The 17,182-nt window shown below is 46.7% G+C and overlaps 1 protein-coding gene across 2 annotated transcripts in view; it reads left to right on the top strand.

Moving 5' to 3' along the window:
- MPHOSPH9 (M-phase phosphoprotein 9) overlaps positions 1-17,182 on the top strand; it is a 77,922-nt gene that overhangs the window by 34,405 nt on the left and 26,335 nt on the right. For both annotated transcript variants that reach the window (XM_066603336.1, XM_066603335.1), the window contains 3 exons: positions 3,903-4,118; positions 5,593-5,640; positions 15,495-15,559. In XM_066603336.1, coding sequence (XP_066459433.1) covers positions 3,903-4,118; positions 5,593-5,640; positions 15,495-15,559 — 329 coding nt within the window. The remainder of the gene's footprint in view (positions 1-3,902; positions 4,119-5,592; positions 5,641-15,494; positions 15,560-17,182) is intronic.

The raw sequence follows: 17,182 nt of genomic DNA, 5'->3' as shown, positions 1-17,182 counted from the left end.
AATTATTCGACTGGACTGCAAACCAAAGAAAGTGTTGGTGGGGCAGGTGAATTGGGATGTGGAGATAAGCGTCTTTCAATGCGATGGCTGTGATTGGTTCATCGAGCGATGCAGTGATTGGCTGAGCCGTGGCGCTCTAGAACCAATCAAAGCTAGCGCTTCCTGGAGGTGGGATTTTTGAACCTCCTGACCAGGAATCGCTGGCTGAAGACTTCAAACAAGTGCGGAGAAACTGCCAGAGGGGAAGTGTGGCGGAGCGGACAGTGCCTGTTACTTAACGTATTGGTTTTTTAAAAAATGCAGCTAGGGTTTATTTTAGGGAAGAACAGCAAAAGTTGCAACAGAAAGGAAGGCTCCATACGGAAACAAAGACGTCCCTCAGTGCAGAATATTATCAGAATCATCACGTATTCTGTACGGTATTAATAGGTGATACAATATTTATTTGCAATCACAATTTTGCCCCCAGCATGAATATCTTTCACTGCCTTCTATTGGTTTAAGATCCATGGGAGTACAATTGTGGTGTTGCAGAATAACCCATATATACAATTAGAGGCACATCTGGGTCCCTGAAGAGCTTTGTTGTCAGCGAAACGCGTCGGACCAGGACCTAGTCATTGTGAGAGATTAATCTCTCTTCTGTTCAAGGGCTGATCAAACTGACACCGTCCCTTCACCTCCAGGGAGGTGTTAAATAGGATTAACTATCTCTCTGCTAAATTTCAGTGACACCAATCACAATTACATATCTATTCAATAAAGTGGATGAAAAAAGAAAAATAGTTCACACAAATTTTAATTATATCACTCACGATAATAAGTGAGAAAATGCTCTATGTTTTTACGCATAAGATGTTTGTTTGTGAGTCTTTAATTTTATTATAAGAGTACCATTAAAAGTTACGTTTTATAGTCCAAACCAGTGAATAATTAGAAATTTTTATGATGGTGTCCAAAAAGTTGATTTCTGTATACAAGTCACTTAAAGGGGTTGTCCCGCGGCCAAAACGAAAAATTTTCACACCCCAGTCCCCCATGTTAAGCAAGCATTACAAACTACCCATGTAAATCTTTTTTAGAGCGTTTCTACTCACCATGAAGCTGTTTCATGAAGTTATAAAAATCTTCTTCCAAGATGGCCGCCGTCATTTCCCAAGGTGCACCGCTGGTCTTCTCCCATGGTGCACTACGGGTCTTCTCCCACGGTGCACCGTGGATGTTCTTCTCCAGTCTGAGCTCCACTGCCGATTACAGCCACCTCATTGGCTGATCGGCAACACGTGGCGGGGGCGGAGCTACGCGATGACGCTGAGAAGGGGGGAGGAGCCAGGACGCAGCTCGTGAGCCCGGAGCCTCCAGAAGAGGATTCTTATCTGCGCAAGCGCGACTGTTGCGGCGACCAGAGAAGAAGGCTTCAGTCGTTGCCATGGAGACGGGGACGCCAGCACCGGAGGGGGGAAGTGTATAACATCTGTATGACCAATATTTAATGCACGATGAATATTACAAAGTGCATTAATATGGCCATACAGAAGTGCATAACTGCACTTGCTTCTGCGGGACAACCCCTTTAATGTCAGGTTTATGGTGGGATGAAATGCATTGAATGTCTCATGGACTTTTATTAGTTTTTATTTGGAATTAGTCAAGATGATTATAATCTCATCAATGTAGCGGAAATAGGCCAATGGTTTGATGGGAAAGAGAATGTGGTAAAATACTGGTGGTGAAGGAGCAACACTCTAAGCTGGTTGAAAGCTTAAGGTCCAAGATGAGATAGTGAAAGCACTTCTTTTTTATTTAACAACATAAAGAACCAGCAAGTGAAAACGCGTTTTGGGGTCAAGCTTTATGCTGGTTCTTTATGTTGTTAAATAAAAAGAAGGGCTTTCACTATCTCATCTTGGACATTAACCCCTTGAGTGGCACGCCCGGAAAATTTCCGTGACGAGCTCTACTGCTCATAGCAACATAGCCCGGAAGATTTCCGGGCTATGTATCACTATGGGAGCTGCAGAGCACAATGCCACAAGCTGTGACAGTGTGCTCTGCCTGCACAGTCCCACAGAGAACAAAGCAAGGGCTTTGAAAAACCAGCAGAAGATATTGCCGATATGTCAGCAATCTCCTGCTTTGTTTACAGGTTGCCATAGAGACCATCGGCTTGTCAGAAGCAAGCCGATGGTCTCTGTGGCAGGGAGAGCTTGGTGCTTGGCTGTCAGAGGACAGCTAGGTACCAGCTCTTACAGCAGAGATCAGAGAAAACCTCCGATCTCTGCTGTGTTAACCCCTTACATGCTGCAGTCTATGTGACTGCAGCATGTAAAGGGCTGTCACTGCAGCATGTAAAGGGCTGTCACCATCGAACCCCCGGAATGTGATCAGGGGGTCCTGATGGGTCCCTGTGGAAGTCCCCTAAAGGGACAAAAAAAAATAAAATAAAAAAAAAAGTTTAAAAATTATAAAAAAAATAATAAAAACACTTGTCTCCCTTTACTTTGTAAAAAAAAATCAAAAATACAATCACACATGTGGTATCCGTGTGCGTCGTAATGACCCAGAGAAGGAAGTTAATGCATTATTTAACCCCTTAATGACATGGCCTCTTTTTTTCTTTTTTCCCCATTTCTGTTTTTCCTCCCTCCTGTTTAAAAAATCACAACTTGTCCCGTAAAAAACAAGCCCTTATATGGCCATGTCAATGGAAAAATGAAAAAGTTATGGCTCTTGAGACGCAACTGCAAAATTAGTTGAAATTCAATGATTAGACCATTTTAAAAAACCTGCCCTGGTGGGCACGACAGGGTGGTAGGAAACCCACCACTCAAGGGGTTAACTGTCAACTAGCTTAGAGTGTTGCGCCTTCACCACAAGTATTTTACCTTATTCTCTTTCGCTTTACTCATGCCCACCTTCGTGGAGGGTTATCTGGTTGGCAGCACCTCCATCATTTGAAACACTTTTTACTCCAGAACTATTTCACCACTCTCACTGGGTCTTGCTCAACCCTCCTTTATTTCTTTGTTACAAATGGTTTAATGGAGCAGAAGGCCAAAAAGTCACTCCTATTTTGCCATGAAAGGGTTGGCATATTGCAGCGCCATTTTACTGCCCATGTCAGTTCCGGCGAGTTGCAGATATATCTCTTTGCCAAAGGAAAAAAATAGTTGCGTGTGAGAATTAATCTTGTGACTTGTAACAGCGATTCAATGGCAACCCCATTGGTCTCAAGATGTACCTGGCAGGTGGTCAGTCCATCTTCATGGTGGCCAGGATAGCACCATCAGGGAGGGGACCTTTGGTTGACAGTTTTTTCAGTAGGTCCGTGGTGTCCTGCAAGTAGCTGGTTGTGTTTCTCACCAGTAGTTTGAGAACTCCCTCTAGCCATCCTGAGATTCCTTCAGGGAGGATTCCCACACCTGAGATAATTGGCCTTCCTGGATTGCCAGCTTCGTGTAGTTTTGGAAGCATGTAGGATGTTCCAACCCTGGCTTCTCCAGGATCAAGTCCAAACGTTTTGTGGAGCCCACGGACAGACTTCTGATGACCTTTCTCAATTTTCTGACATATTTTGAGTCGGGTCTTGATCCAGTTTGGTGTTGTATCTGGTGTCCATCAGCTGTCTGTCTGCTTCTTTTGTGTTGATACACACTGTATGAAGATTGGATCCATTTGCTGCATATGTTTCACTGAGAAGTATCCTTTGTAGCTACGGTATCTCTTGTATGACTACACTGGATTCCAAGAATCGCTCTTCATGCTGCAGGAGACCTTGATGGAATCCCTGAGCTTACAGGTGAATGTGTATGCCCTTAGTTGTATTGTTGAATTATTTTCTAAGTCCTTACAACATTTTTTTTGTGTGGGTTATTAAAACATATTTTCTAACAATGTCCTAGGCTGAATGGAAGGAACGTTATCACATGGTCAGTGACACTTCAAAGGATGTACAAGAACAGATTGAGGAAATGAGAGCCAGGGGTAAAGAAAAAGAAAATGCAATCAGCAGATTACAGTCTAGACTCAAAGAAGTTGAAGAATCATTTCAGAAAACTATAAGACAGTCAGATGAGAAAGAAGCACAGATAAAACAAGAGCATAAAATGTTTCAAGATGTAAGTTGAGACCTCTGCAACTACATGACTGTAATGTGTCCCTCATAAGAAAGTCACCATTTTTGTATTTACACATGTTTTAATACCCTTGTTGGAAATCTAAAGAAAGTAATTTGTCCTTGTTCAAGTATACACCAATAATGGAAAAATAAAACCTAATTCAATAACTTCCACGTTATTCTCAGCTTGATGCTTTTGCTTCTTATTCAAGCTGCTTGAACAACATATTCCTTTTTTTAAAGTTTATCTTTCTGATTATTCCCCTGTTTTTTTTATTGTCTCCAGTCTGCTCCACGCTAGCCTTTACCTTTGCTCTGACTGACACTCGCCAATACTCCGGAAAAGGCAGAAAACCAAAGTGTTTCAGCCTTGTAAAAATTCTGCTACTATTGAGAGTATTTTAAGAGAAAGCTCCCAATGCCAAATCAGAGACTCTTCAAAGTGTCCCCTCAGAGTTGCACCTGGCTGCGTCCTCTATCAGAAGCTTCATCATACAATGCTGCCGGCTTCTAGCGTCAAATAGTTGTCTTTGTTACACTATCATGCGATCTCCTGGCAGCATCTTCCACTGTAATATATAAGCTTTTGATTGGAGACCCAGCATGAACAACACTGGAGATACATGTTAAAGAGTAACTGTACTTTTTAAGACTTTTTACCCTTTGCAATCCAATTTTGGATTCAGAGTTTCCTAGGGGGCTTTTTCTTTTTGCCATTATACAATGGCGCCATCTGCTGGCTAGAGCCAGTACTGCGGTATGGGACATGCTGGAGAGGCCCCCGACAACAGAGCGGACTGTAATATACAGTGAGAATACCCTGCCGGACCTCTTCCGACATCGGAGCTGTACAGCCTTCAATCAAAATGTCTGAAGATGTCAGACAGTGGATTGGAAAGGGTTAACATGTCAGAGCAATGAACCAAAAGTTTTGAGCAGCGGGGGCCAGGTGCTGAGATTCCTGCTGTTAGCTTAACTAATGGGACTAGAACTCTCATCTGAGCATTGTGCCCCATCGGCTGTCGTCTTTTCCCGTTGGCTTGTCTCGGCAGCTGGAGATAGAAGCATAGATGCCTTTAGAAGTCTGTGCACCTGTCTTCAGCTGCTGAGAGGTACCAGCAAGTAATGAAGACAGTCGAAGAGGCACAATACTTGGATGAGCACTGAAGCACCCTCATTTCAGCTATCTGGGGGGGTCTCTGCACCCAGACCCCCACTGATCAAAACTTTTGCCATGTCACTCTGACATGTCAAAATCTTTTAAAAAGTATAATTACCCTTTAAGTTAGCAGAACCATAGAAATTATTAGTTTACATTTTGTGTGGATTTAAGTAAATGGCAAGCTAATTTCTTGTCATATTAAACTTACATCCATCCTTTTTACAATGCTTTAAGCCAGTAACGTTTTTTTCATGAAGGAAGTTCTGTTGTTGTAGACTTTTTGGTTAACAATGAATTGTTTTTGGTTTTTCAGCTTCTATTAGAATATGAATCACTTGGGAAGGAACATGAACGAGTAAAGGTAAGAGACATTTCCTTTTTTATACTTTTCTTCTCAGCTTTTCTTCCCCATTTTCTATGTTAATTCATTTTTAACTAGCAACATCCAAATTTGTATAATACAAAAGCGATATTCAACAAAAAGGCACAAGCCTGGTGAATTGCTGATATGAACCTTGAGTTATTAAGATACAAATCCCTGATGAAATCTGACAGACAGAAATGTGTACGATTTCAGACTTGGGGTGCCTGTCCACGGACGTGATTTCGCCGGCGGTAAACTGCCGGCGAATCACGACGGCTGACGCTTCCCATAGCATTGCTATGGAAAGCGCTGGCACCTGTCCACGAGCGGAGAATCATTGCAATTCTCTGCTCGCGGCGGGCAATTCGCGGCATGCGGAGTCTTGCTCCCAGGTGGCGGAGATCTGCCGCAGGACTTCGCATCGCCCGTGGACGGGGCCTTAAGAAAGAGAATGTGGGTTTATCTTAGGTAATGCTTCACATATATAATAGGAAACTTAAGTTTTAGTGTATAAGGGTCCATTTACATTGGACGAATGTTGGGCAAACGACTACTGAACGGCCGCTGTGTTATCTCAATGGAGAGGGGCGAGGGAGAGAAATCTCTTGCACTGCCCCGCCCCCCTGCTGGCCGCTCCGTGTTACTGGGGTCCGCCTATACTCTTGCTACATAAATGTTACTGGGGTCCGCCTATACTCTTGCTACATAAATGTTACTGGGGTCTGCCTATGTACTTGCTACTGAAAGGTTTGAGGGGTTCACCTATAATCTTGCTACAGAAATGTTACAGGGGTCCACCTATAGTCTTGCTACAGAAATGTTACAGGGGTCCACCTATACTCTTGCCACAGAAATGTTACTGGGGTCCGCCTATGTACTTGCTACTGAAAGGTGTGAGGGGTTCACCTATAATCTTGCTACAGAAATGTTACAGGGGTCCACCTATAGTCTTGCTACAGAAATGTTACAGGGGTCCGCCTATACTCTTGCTACAGAAATGTTACAGGGGTTCGCCTATACTCTTGCTACATAAATGTTTTTTTGGGTCCGCCTATACTCTAGCTACATAAATGTTACTGGGGTCCACCTATACTCTTGCTACAGAAATGTTATTGGGGTTCGCCTATACTCTTGCTACAAAAATGTTACTGGGGTCCACCTATACACTTAGTACTGAAAGGTTTGGGGGTTTGCCTATACTCTTGCTACAGAAATGTTACTGGGGTCCGCCTATACTCTTGCTACAGAAATGTTACAGGGGTTCGCCTATACTCTTGCTACAGAAATGTTATTGGGGTCCACCTATACTCTTGCTACATAAATGTTACTGGGGTCCGCCTATACTCTTGCTACAGAAATGTTACAAGGGTTCGCCTATACTCTTGCTACATAAATGTTATTGGGGTACGCCTATACTCTTGCTACAGAAATGTTACTGGGGTCCGCCTATACTCTTGCTACAGAAATGTTACTGGGGTCCGCCTATACTCTTGCTACAGAAATGTTACAGGAGTTCGCCTATACTCTTGCTACAGAAATGTTATTGGGGTCCACCTATACTCTTGCTACAGAAATGTTACAGGGGTTCGCCTATACTCTTGCTACAGAAATGTTATTGGGGTTTGCCTATACTCTTGCTACAAAAATGTTACTGGGGTCCGCCTATACACTTGGTACTGAAAGGTTTGAGGGGTTTGCCTATACTCTTGCTACAGAAATGTTACTGGGGTCCGCCTATACTGTGGGTGCACAAAAGTTTCCCATTGTGGTGTTCAGCTGCCTGACACATACACAGAATGAAGTGTGTGGGGACACATGGATTTCCCATAGCTATTTAACTCACGGCACCTTGGGTCACACAAGGTGGAGGCTGGGACTGAGCCTGACCCAGGGCCCACCCACGTACTTCCTTCACTGAGTATTGCGGGTCCTACCTCAGTCATGGTTTCTCGGCCTTATTTTGCCACCTCCTCCACCTGCTTGGGGTCTGGGGATCAGCGGTGGGCAACATGTATTTTCTCTCGTGTTACCACAGTTATCTGAGACAGTGGTTTGGGCCAAACAAAACGAGCGTTACTGCATTAATGAGACGTTCACAGCTGCACTAGCATCCGAGTCCGCTTGAAGCCCACGATTACTGAGGGTGTGGGCAGAGGCTAAGGTCCTGGGGGGTGTGAGGGATTAGCATTTAGGATCGGTAGCAACCTGGGCATAAGCAGTCAGAGACAGTGACACATAGGATAAAGTCTTTAGTCCAGGCTTTGCCTGGGTTTATTTCCAAGCAAACAAAAGCAAAATACAGGCCTTAACATCAGGCAAACATAACATAAATCCTGCTCGTCCGAGCACTTACTAAACATGTAGCGTCCCTGTCTACGTACTGGTAAACAAATGGCTCCTGCACCCAGCCAGCCAGGACTCTCAGACCTGCAAAGGTCTCAGCTCTCCCTCTAGGCCCTGTAGGCCCAGGCTTTATAAGGCCTGGTACCAGCCCCACCTGGTACGTGGGAGTGACCATCCCACCCTTCACTTTGGTCACTCCAGGAAAAGCCGGCCCGGATTATGCGGCTTGGAGCCACCTACTTGCTACAACGTGTTAGTAGCTTAATGCTACTAACACTATACTGCCGGCTTCCTCCACCGAGCCCAGGCTGCTCGGTGGCACGTATCTGCCCAAGCGCTCCCCAAAGCAGCATAGGAGAGCATCCTAGGCGAGATATACCTGCCCTCCAGCACCTTGCCGGTCACCGTCTCACATACCCTCCCCCTCTGTTCGAGCCTGTGGAGTCGGACACCTTTAGCCGCCATGCAATGCGTCCTTGACAAGGCATCGGCGTTGCCCTGTAGCTTTCCTGCCCTGTGTTCAACAGAGAAACTGAAATTTTGAAGTGTCAGGAACCACCTAGTGACTCTGGCATTTCTTTCTTTTGCCTGTGACATCCAGGTTAAGGGGGAGTGGTCTGTGATCAGCCTGAAGTGCCGACCTAGCAGGTAGTATTTTAGGGATTCCAGGGCCCACTTGATGGCTAGGCACTCCCGTTCAACAATACTGTAATTTTTTTACGGTGGCGTGAGCTTCCTGCTCAGATAAATTACGGGATGTTCCTCTCCTTCTACTTCCTGGGACAGAACTGCTCCCCGTCCCACATCGGACAATAAATTCTCTCTTAAAATTGGGTGTGACTAACACTGGACGTTTACAGAGGGCCCGTTTTAACTCTTGGAACGCCTTTTCTGCGTCAGGGTTCCACTTGACCATGATTGACTTACTGTTCTTGGTCAAGTCTGTTAGGGTCGCTGCTATGCTCGCAAAGTTTTGCACGAACCGCCTATAGTACCCTACAATGCCTAAAAAGGCTCTCACCTGCTTTTTAGTTGTGGGTTGTGGCCAGTTCTGAACGGCTTCAACTTTATTGACCTGGGGTTTTATAATACCCCTGTCGTGTTTTATTACACCAGTACGCCCTGGTATATCAGAGAACACATCTGAGTTACGTTGTATAAATTCCCTCGACTCTTGTTGTTGGGATTTGGACAGGGACCCTGATGCACACACCTCTGGGACCCCACCATGGGGGGTGCTCACTGCAGTCAGGGCTTCTCTGTCCTTCCATGGCTTAATTAGGTTTACATGGTACAACTGTTCTGGTTTCCGCCTACCTGCCTGGTATACCTTATAATTTACCTCTCCGACTTTCTCAATTATTTCATAGGGCCCTTGCCATTTTGCTAGGAATTTACTTTCTAGGGTGGGCACCAACACTAGTACCCGATCCCCAGGGTTGAAGGTTCTCACCTTGGCGGAGCGGTTATATACCCGGCTTTGGGCTTCTTGAGCCTGCTGTAAATGTTCTCTAACAATGGGCATGACCGCCGCAATTCGATCTTGCATGAGGGAGATGTGTTCAATAACACTCCTGTAGGGGGTGGACTCGTGCTCCCAGGTCTCCTTAGCTACATCAAGGAGCCCTCGGGGATGTCTACCATAAACTAATTCAAAGGGAGAGAACCCAGTGGAGGATTGTGGGACTTCACGGATTGAGAACATTAAATATGGCAGCAGACAGTCCCAGTCCTTCCCATCCTTATTGACTACCTTTTTTAGCATGCTTTTTAGGGTCTTATTAAATCTCTCAACCAGGCCATCCGTCTGTGGGTGGTACACAGACGTCCGTAAGTGCTTAATATTCAGCAGCTTACACAATTCCTTCATGACCTTTGACATAAAGGGGGTTCCTTGGTCCGTCAGGATCTTTTTTGGTATGCCCGTGCGGGAGAACATGTGAAGCAGTTCCTTTGCAATACCCTTGGATGACGTATTGCGTAAAGGAACGGCTTCGGGGTAACGGGTGGCGTAGTCTACAACCACCAATATATGTTGGTAACCCCGGGCAGACTTTACCAAGGGCCCAACTAGGTCCATAGCGATCCGCTCGAACGGCACCTCTATGATGGGCAAGGGCACTAAGGGGTTCCGGTAATGGGGCATAGGAGCTGTTATTTGACACTCCGGGCACGACTCACAGTACCGTTTTACATCACCATGTACCCCAGGCCAGAAAAAACGCTGAAGGATGCGTTCCTTAGTCTTTTCGCTCCCGAGATGACCTCCCAGCACATGCTTGTGCGCCAGGTCTAAGACCATCCTACGATAGGACTGAGGTACCACCAGCTGTTCCACAACCTCCCCACGGACCTTGTCAACCTGATACAACAATTCTTGGTTGACTGCAAGGTGTGGAAACACAGTATCAGCCCCTGGGAATTGAGGCTCCCCATTTATTACTTTAACATTTTCCCTAGCTTTTACTAAGGTGGGGTCTCGGAGCTGCTCAGTTCCGAAATTGGCACGTGAGACCTCTAAGTCAGGCATAGCAACCATTTCGACCTGTACCTCCGTCTCACCCGCTAGTACTGTTAAGGGAAAGTTATCCCCATTCTCTTGGGTCACCCCTACTGCTGGAACCGTACCCTCAGGGTCAAACGGTTCTGGACACACATCATACACATTTGCATTATCATGAACCTTATTTGCAGACGACCCTCGGTGTCGCCACAAGTCCCAAAATAGGGGAAAGTCTCTCCCGAGGATCACGGTGTGCATTAAGGATTTTACGACGTCCACCTCATGGGTGGCAAGTCCACACGGAGTATCAAGTCGTACAAGGGCAATAGGATACTCCTTGGTGTCCCCATGCACACAAACAACCCCCATGCGACGGCTGGTGAAGGTTGTGGGATCGACCAGGCTGGAGTGCACCAGCGTAACCAAGCTCCCTGAGTCCAGTAGAGCTGTCACCGCAAAGTCATTCACCTTTAGGTGACATAATGGTCGATCAGTCTCTGACGCAGTCTCTGCAGAACACACTGGCCGTGCGAACATCGACCTCTGCCGGGCAGAGTCACAGTCCATTGGTTCCATGGTAAGTGAACAGTTAGCAGCAAGATGCCCGGGCTCATGACAGCGCCAACATCGTATGGAGGCCCGGTCTCCTTGGGGTTCTACCCGGGACCCGAATGTCCATTTGGGGCTCCTCCTCTGCCCCAAACGATCCCCCTCTGAGCCGCCTCCCCTTGGGACACTTTTGACACCCCTTACATATGGAACAGTCTTACCAGGGGCTCCAGCCGACTTGCTGTTCCCAGGGTTGGAACGTCCAGGAGGCACGGCTTGCAGTAAGTCCTCCGTGGCTTTATACCTCTCGACGAGGCTCACGAGTTGGTCCACGTCCTGGGGACCTCCTTGTCCCACCCAGCGCTGGATTGCGGGGGGCAACGAGCGTGTAAACTTATCCAGAACCACTTTCTGTACGATCTCTGCCGGGGACGACTCCTCCGGCTGTAGCCACTTTCTCACCAGGTGGAACAGGTCGTACATCTGTGAGCGAGCTGGTAGGTCGTCCGTGAAAGTCCAGGCGTGTACGCGTCGGGCCCGCACATGGGTGCCCACGCCCAAGCGTGCCAGGATCTCACCTTTGAGCTTATTATAGTCCTTGGCATCCTGCTCACCGAGGTCAAAGTAGGCCTTTTGGGGTTCTCCAGTCAGGAAAGGCGCTACTACCTCAGCCCACTGAGGCGCCGGTAACTTCTCCCTCCTGGCCACTCTCTCAAAGACCGCGAGATAGGCCTCGATGTCATCGGTGGCCGTCATCTTTTGTAAGGCCGTCTGTACCGCGGTACGGGTGGTGGGGAGCGAACCAGACGACCTCTGCACACCTTGCGCCAGGAGAGCATTAGTCTCGGCCCGAGCTCTCATGGCCTCCTCATGGATCTTTTGCTGGGTCGCCGTCACTTGTTGCTGCTGGGCCAACGCTTGCTGTTGCTGCACGTTCATTTGTACCAGCTGCTTTATCAGTTCCTCCATCTTGGCAGTATCTGATGGCTGTGCCGTTGCAGCTTTCACCCAGGACATGGGGGTTACAGCACTCTCCAGTCAATCTCTCTTGGGCGGTTGCCCTTAGCAACGGTTCACCAGCTGCTGCAGCAAAATGTCCATTAATTGGTGTATGTCTCTTTAAGACCGCTGCCCGCATCCAAACACCATATGTGAGGGATTAGCGTTTAGGATCGGTAGCAACCTGGGCATAAGCAGTCAGAGACAGTGACACATAGGATAAAGTCTTTAGTCCAGGCTTTGCCTGGGTTTATTTCCAAGCAAACAAAAGCAAAATACAGGCCTTAACATCAGGCAAACATAACATAAATCCTGCTCGTCCGAGCACTTACTAAACATGTAGCGTCCCTGTCTACGTACTGGTAAACAAATGGCTCCTGCACCCAGCCAGGACTCTCAGACCTGCAAAGGTCTCAGCTCTCCCTCTAGGCCCTGTAGGCCCAGGCTTTATAAGGCCTGGTACCAGCCCCACCTGGTACGTGGGAGTGACCATCCCACCCTTCACTTTGGTCACTCCAGGAAAAGCCGGCCCGGATTATGCGGCTTGGAGCCACCTACTTGCTACAACGTGTTAGTAGCTTAATGCTACTAACACTATACTGCCGGCTTCCTCCACCGAGCCCAGGCTGCTCGGTGGCACGTATCTGCCCAAGCGCTCCCCAAAGCAGCATAGGAGAGCATCCTAGGTGAGATATACCTGCCCTCCAGCACCTTGACGGTCACCGTCTCACAGGGGGAAGAATCAACTGCGCAAGGTATGGCCTGTGGAACTTCTTTGTGGTTCATCCAGTCTTTGGAGCGATGAAAGCAACCGTTACTTATTTAAAGAGACGTTCATAGCTGTACTAGCATCCGAGTATGCTTTATGCTCATAATTGCTGAGGGTGTGATCCGAGGTCCTTGGCGGTGTGAAACTGCCTTGTTTGGGCGCTCTGATTTCTTTATGTGTAATACCGTCTTTGAGTTTCATGAGCTCGCCTATGCTGTGGGTGCACAAAGACTTCCCATTGCGTTGTTTTACCTGTCTGGCAGAAATACATTGACTGACTTGGCTAGGGTGCAGACGGCTTTCCCATTGCGGTGTTTTACCTATCTGGCATAAATACACTGAATGACTAAGGCAGAAATGTGGGCCGAGGTCCTGGGCGGGTTAAAACTCTGCCATGTTTGGGCACTCTCTTTTCTTCCTATTTAATTTTGTCACTGGGTTCCAGGGGCTCGCCTATACTGTGGGTGCACAAAGCCTTCCCCATTGCATTGTTCAGCTATCTGACACATACAAAAGAATGAATTGGACTGAAATGTGGGCCGAGTCGGAGGTCCTTGGCAGGGTGAAACTCTGCCATGTTTGGGCACTCTGATTTCTTCATATGTAATACTTTCCTTGGGTTTCAGGGGCTCGCCTATGCTGTGGGTGCACAAAGACTTCCCATTGCCTTGTTTTGCCTGTCTGGCACAAATACACTGATTGACTAGGGCAGAAATGTGGGCCGAGGCCCTTGGTGGGGTGAAACTCTGCCATGTTTGGGCACTTTGTTTTTCTCATGTGTAATACCATCTTTCAGTTCCTTGGCCTCTCCTATGATGTGGGTGCACAAAGTCTTCCCATGGCGGTGTTTTACCTGTCTGGCACAAATACACTGATTGACTAGGGCAGAAATGTGGGCCGAGGCTGAGGTCCTTGGCGCGGTGAAACTCTACCATTTTTGGGCACTCTGATTTCTTCCTGTATAATACCATCTTTGTGCACCGACAGTATAGGCGAGCCCAAGGAACTCAAAGACTTCCCATTGCGGTGAATAAATTGTGTGGGGACACATGGATTTCCCATTGCTATGTAACTCGCGGCACCTTGGGTCACACAAGGTGGGGGCCCAGACCGAGCCTGACCCTGGGCCTGCTCACGTGCTTCCCACACAGAGTATTGCTGCATTGTGGACTTGTGTAGAAGTGCTGGCACCTGAGTCCCCTTTATGCCCACGTTTGCGGCTCCTGAGAATTTTGTGACAGAGGTCGGAAGGGATTGGAATGATGATCGTACGTCAATTTATCATCAATTTTCAACAGCATTGTGGGCTATCGCCCACACTTTCAAAGAGGGTCATTGCCTAGACCTGCCAACCCTCTGCAGTGTGTGCCTCCGGTTCCTCCTCATCCAGTACGCACTTATAAATAGACATGAGAGTGGTGTGGCTATGAAGCGAGCGTGTGGCATGAGGCCAGCTGAACGCTGCACAGGGAAAATTTTGTGTGCACTGTGGACGCAGGGTCGTGCGGAGGGTTGGACAGCAATGCCAGCATGTAACCCAGAAAAAGAGGCAGCGGTGTCACCCGCAGGCAGTGATTGTCCTTGGTTGCAGGTAGTGTGGTGCTTAGCTAAGATGTGCTAGCGCGTGTGCCTTGCTAATGAGGGTTTGTCCCAAGTAAATTGTTAGGGGGGTGACCGCCAGGCTCTTGCCCCAATTTTGGCTTTATAGTGGGACCTGGGAGCCTGAGATTCAGCCATGCATGCTGCCCATGCCATTCCCTATCCGTTTCTGTGGTGTTTCCATGACTTTCTGAGGTTTTCCAGAGTTTCACAAGCCATGACCTGTGCGAAGCAACGGTCCCATACAAAATGCTCGAGTCCCCTATTGACTTCAATTGGGTTCGTTACTTGAAACGAGCTCTCGAGCATTACGAAAAGTTCGACTCAAGCAACGAGCACCCGAGCATTTCGGTGCTCGCTCATCTCTACTAGTTAACTAAAATCCCCAAGTCTTTTTCCATGTCAGTGTTTCCCAGTGGTTTCCCATGTAGTGTGTAATGGTGACATATATTAACCCAGCCCATTTATCAGTTGTATATCTCATTTGCCACTTTTTTGCCCAAGCCCCCAATTTATTCAGATCCTTTTTCAACTGTATACTGCGCAAATAGGGCTCCTGTGGTACCCCACTAGTAATGGTGACCCAAACACCCCCTCTGCTTTTGCCGCTGAGCCAGTTGCTTATGTGCAGCGTATTCATGGGCCGAATCCCTTTGTGTTTGTTACTTTTTTTGTGCGCACGAGCATTGTGATTTTTATGCTTGTTAATAAATTGTGATAGGCCCTATTGATTTCCAGCGTAAATTCTTGCCCAGATCAAGCATTCTCATTGTATATACAGACTTTCTAGGCAGCACAGCATCAAATAGTTTGGGAAAATCAAGATATACAAGATGCAATGACTCTCCATGGTCCAGTCTAGAACTTTCCTCTATATATAAGTTGATCAGATTGGTTTGACAGGAGCGATCTCTCACAAACCCATGCTGATATGGACTTATACAGCTATATTCATTGAGGTCCTCTAGGATAGAATTGTATATCTTCCAATTATTTGTTTGTGTTTTCTCTAAAACTCTGTACTTTTATGCTAATAAATATATAGCTGCATCATTCACATTTTACCGTGTTCATTATGCTTTTTTTCAGGATACTCTTAGTATAACGGAGAACGCACTATGTGATGCAAATAGTGAAGTGAATGAACTCAGAAGGTACATTTTTTTTATAACTTTACAAAAAAATTCTATATTAGTGTGTGGAGAATAGCAACTATGGCTGTCTTTGTGGGATAGTAGGAAAACCGTTAAGAAAAACTGTTCTTATATTATTCAGCTGAGATTTATCGCTGGCTTTGTCAGGAAATATGTGGCAAGAACACAAGTTGTGAATGTAAGTTTGGGCGACACAGTTGAAGACCGTGAGTCCAGCTACTGCCACTAGGAGGTGGACACTAAGCAAACCAGCTATACCCCTCCTGCAAGCACCAAGCTATCTGTTTTAGCTTAGTATTCATAGGAGTCACACCTCTTTGCTCATCAATCTTCAGCTTTTACTTTTCTGAACCTGGGTATAAAGGGCTGGCACTGTCTCGGTTACCCCAACAAAGAGGGCAAACAGACCTCCATTAACCACTGTGTTGTCGGCGTGACCCTCAGAAGACAAGGAGGCATGGTCAACTGTTAATTTGACTATGACCTGTCAACCATAGTGGCCTCCAGTATTGGAGCACTACATTCCTTCTCAAAGGCAGTCTAGCACAGGGGCACACCCTACTGGAGACCGGGAGCTATATTTTGTATGGCAGAAAGGTGAGAATGTAAAAGCTTCTTCAGCTCCAGAATTTTGGTGTCTCCTTCAAAAGCCAATGCTTTGGCTCATGCGATACACACACTATCCTCTCAGAGCATAATAGTTCCTATATCTCCCTTAGAATGATTCAAAGGGTTCTTTTGCAATCTCTTTGTTGTACCCAAGTGGGACAGCACTGTTAGGACAGTTCTGCATTTGAAGAAGTTAAATCAGTATGTTAAGTTTCGTAATTTCGCATGGAGTTGCTGAGATCTGTTATTGCATTCATAGAACTGGGGGAGTATCTGTAACATTGAACTAGGACATGAACTCTCTGCAGAGTCTTACCAGCCAGTGAACTGCGGAACTATGAACTAGACACGAAACCCGCAGACATGACTGAGAAACAGACATAAACGTTACGCCATTCGAACTCGCGAAACCAGAACGAACAGCAGAACTGCGGAACAGACTTCATACTCGCGAACAGACACAAACCAACAGCTGCTAAACTCTCAACACACGCACCAACCATATGCACGTGTATAAACAGATGGAATAGATACAGTACGAGGTATTAGTTCGTATTTTGGCCAAAATACCCCAGTCCGCAAGTCCACCCAAGGGTCCTCGTCTCGCGGGTCCCCACAACCATGAGACAACTAACTGCAGGAAACCCGCCCGTGATATAGGGATGGCCCTGTGCTGGAACTCAGGGACCCACCCCTGGGTCCCAGATGCTTTTCTTAATGTAGCACAGCTAGGGCTTATTTTTGGGGTGGGGCTTATTTTTAGGGAAACATGGTATCTATCTCTAGCATACTTTACATTTATATTACAGCCTGAGTAATACAAAAGGAAGTATACAGAACCTGACTGAGGGACTTCTTCATTGAATTACCTCAATGAGGAGAGTGTATTTTTGAGAGTCCCAATCACTTACTATACAAAACCATCAAGTTGGAGATTAGGCTCAACACCTTTATGAGAACTCTCCCTATTGTTTGGAGCGGATGGCCATGTTCTACGGAGTTAAATATTAACCA

Source organism: Eleutherodactylus coqui, chromosome 5 (assembly GCF_035609145.1).
Source record: "Eleutherodactylus coqui strain aEleCoq1 chromosome 5, aEleCoq1.hap1, whole genome shotgun sequence".
Taxonomy (NCBI): domain Eukaryota; kingdom Metazoa; phylum Chordata; class Amphibia; order Anura; family Eleutherodactylidae; genus Eleutherodactylus; species Eleutherodactylus coqui.
This window is presented reverse-complemented; position numbering and strand designations above follow the sequence as displayed.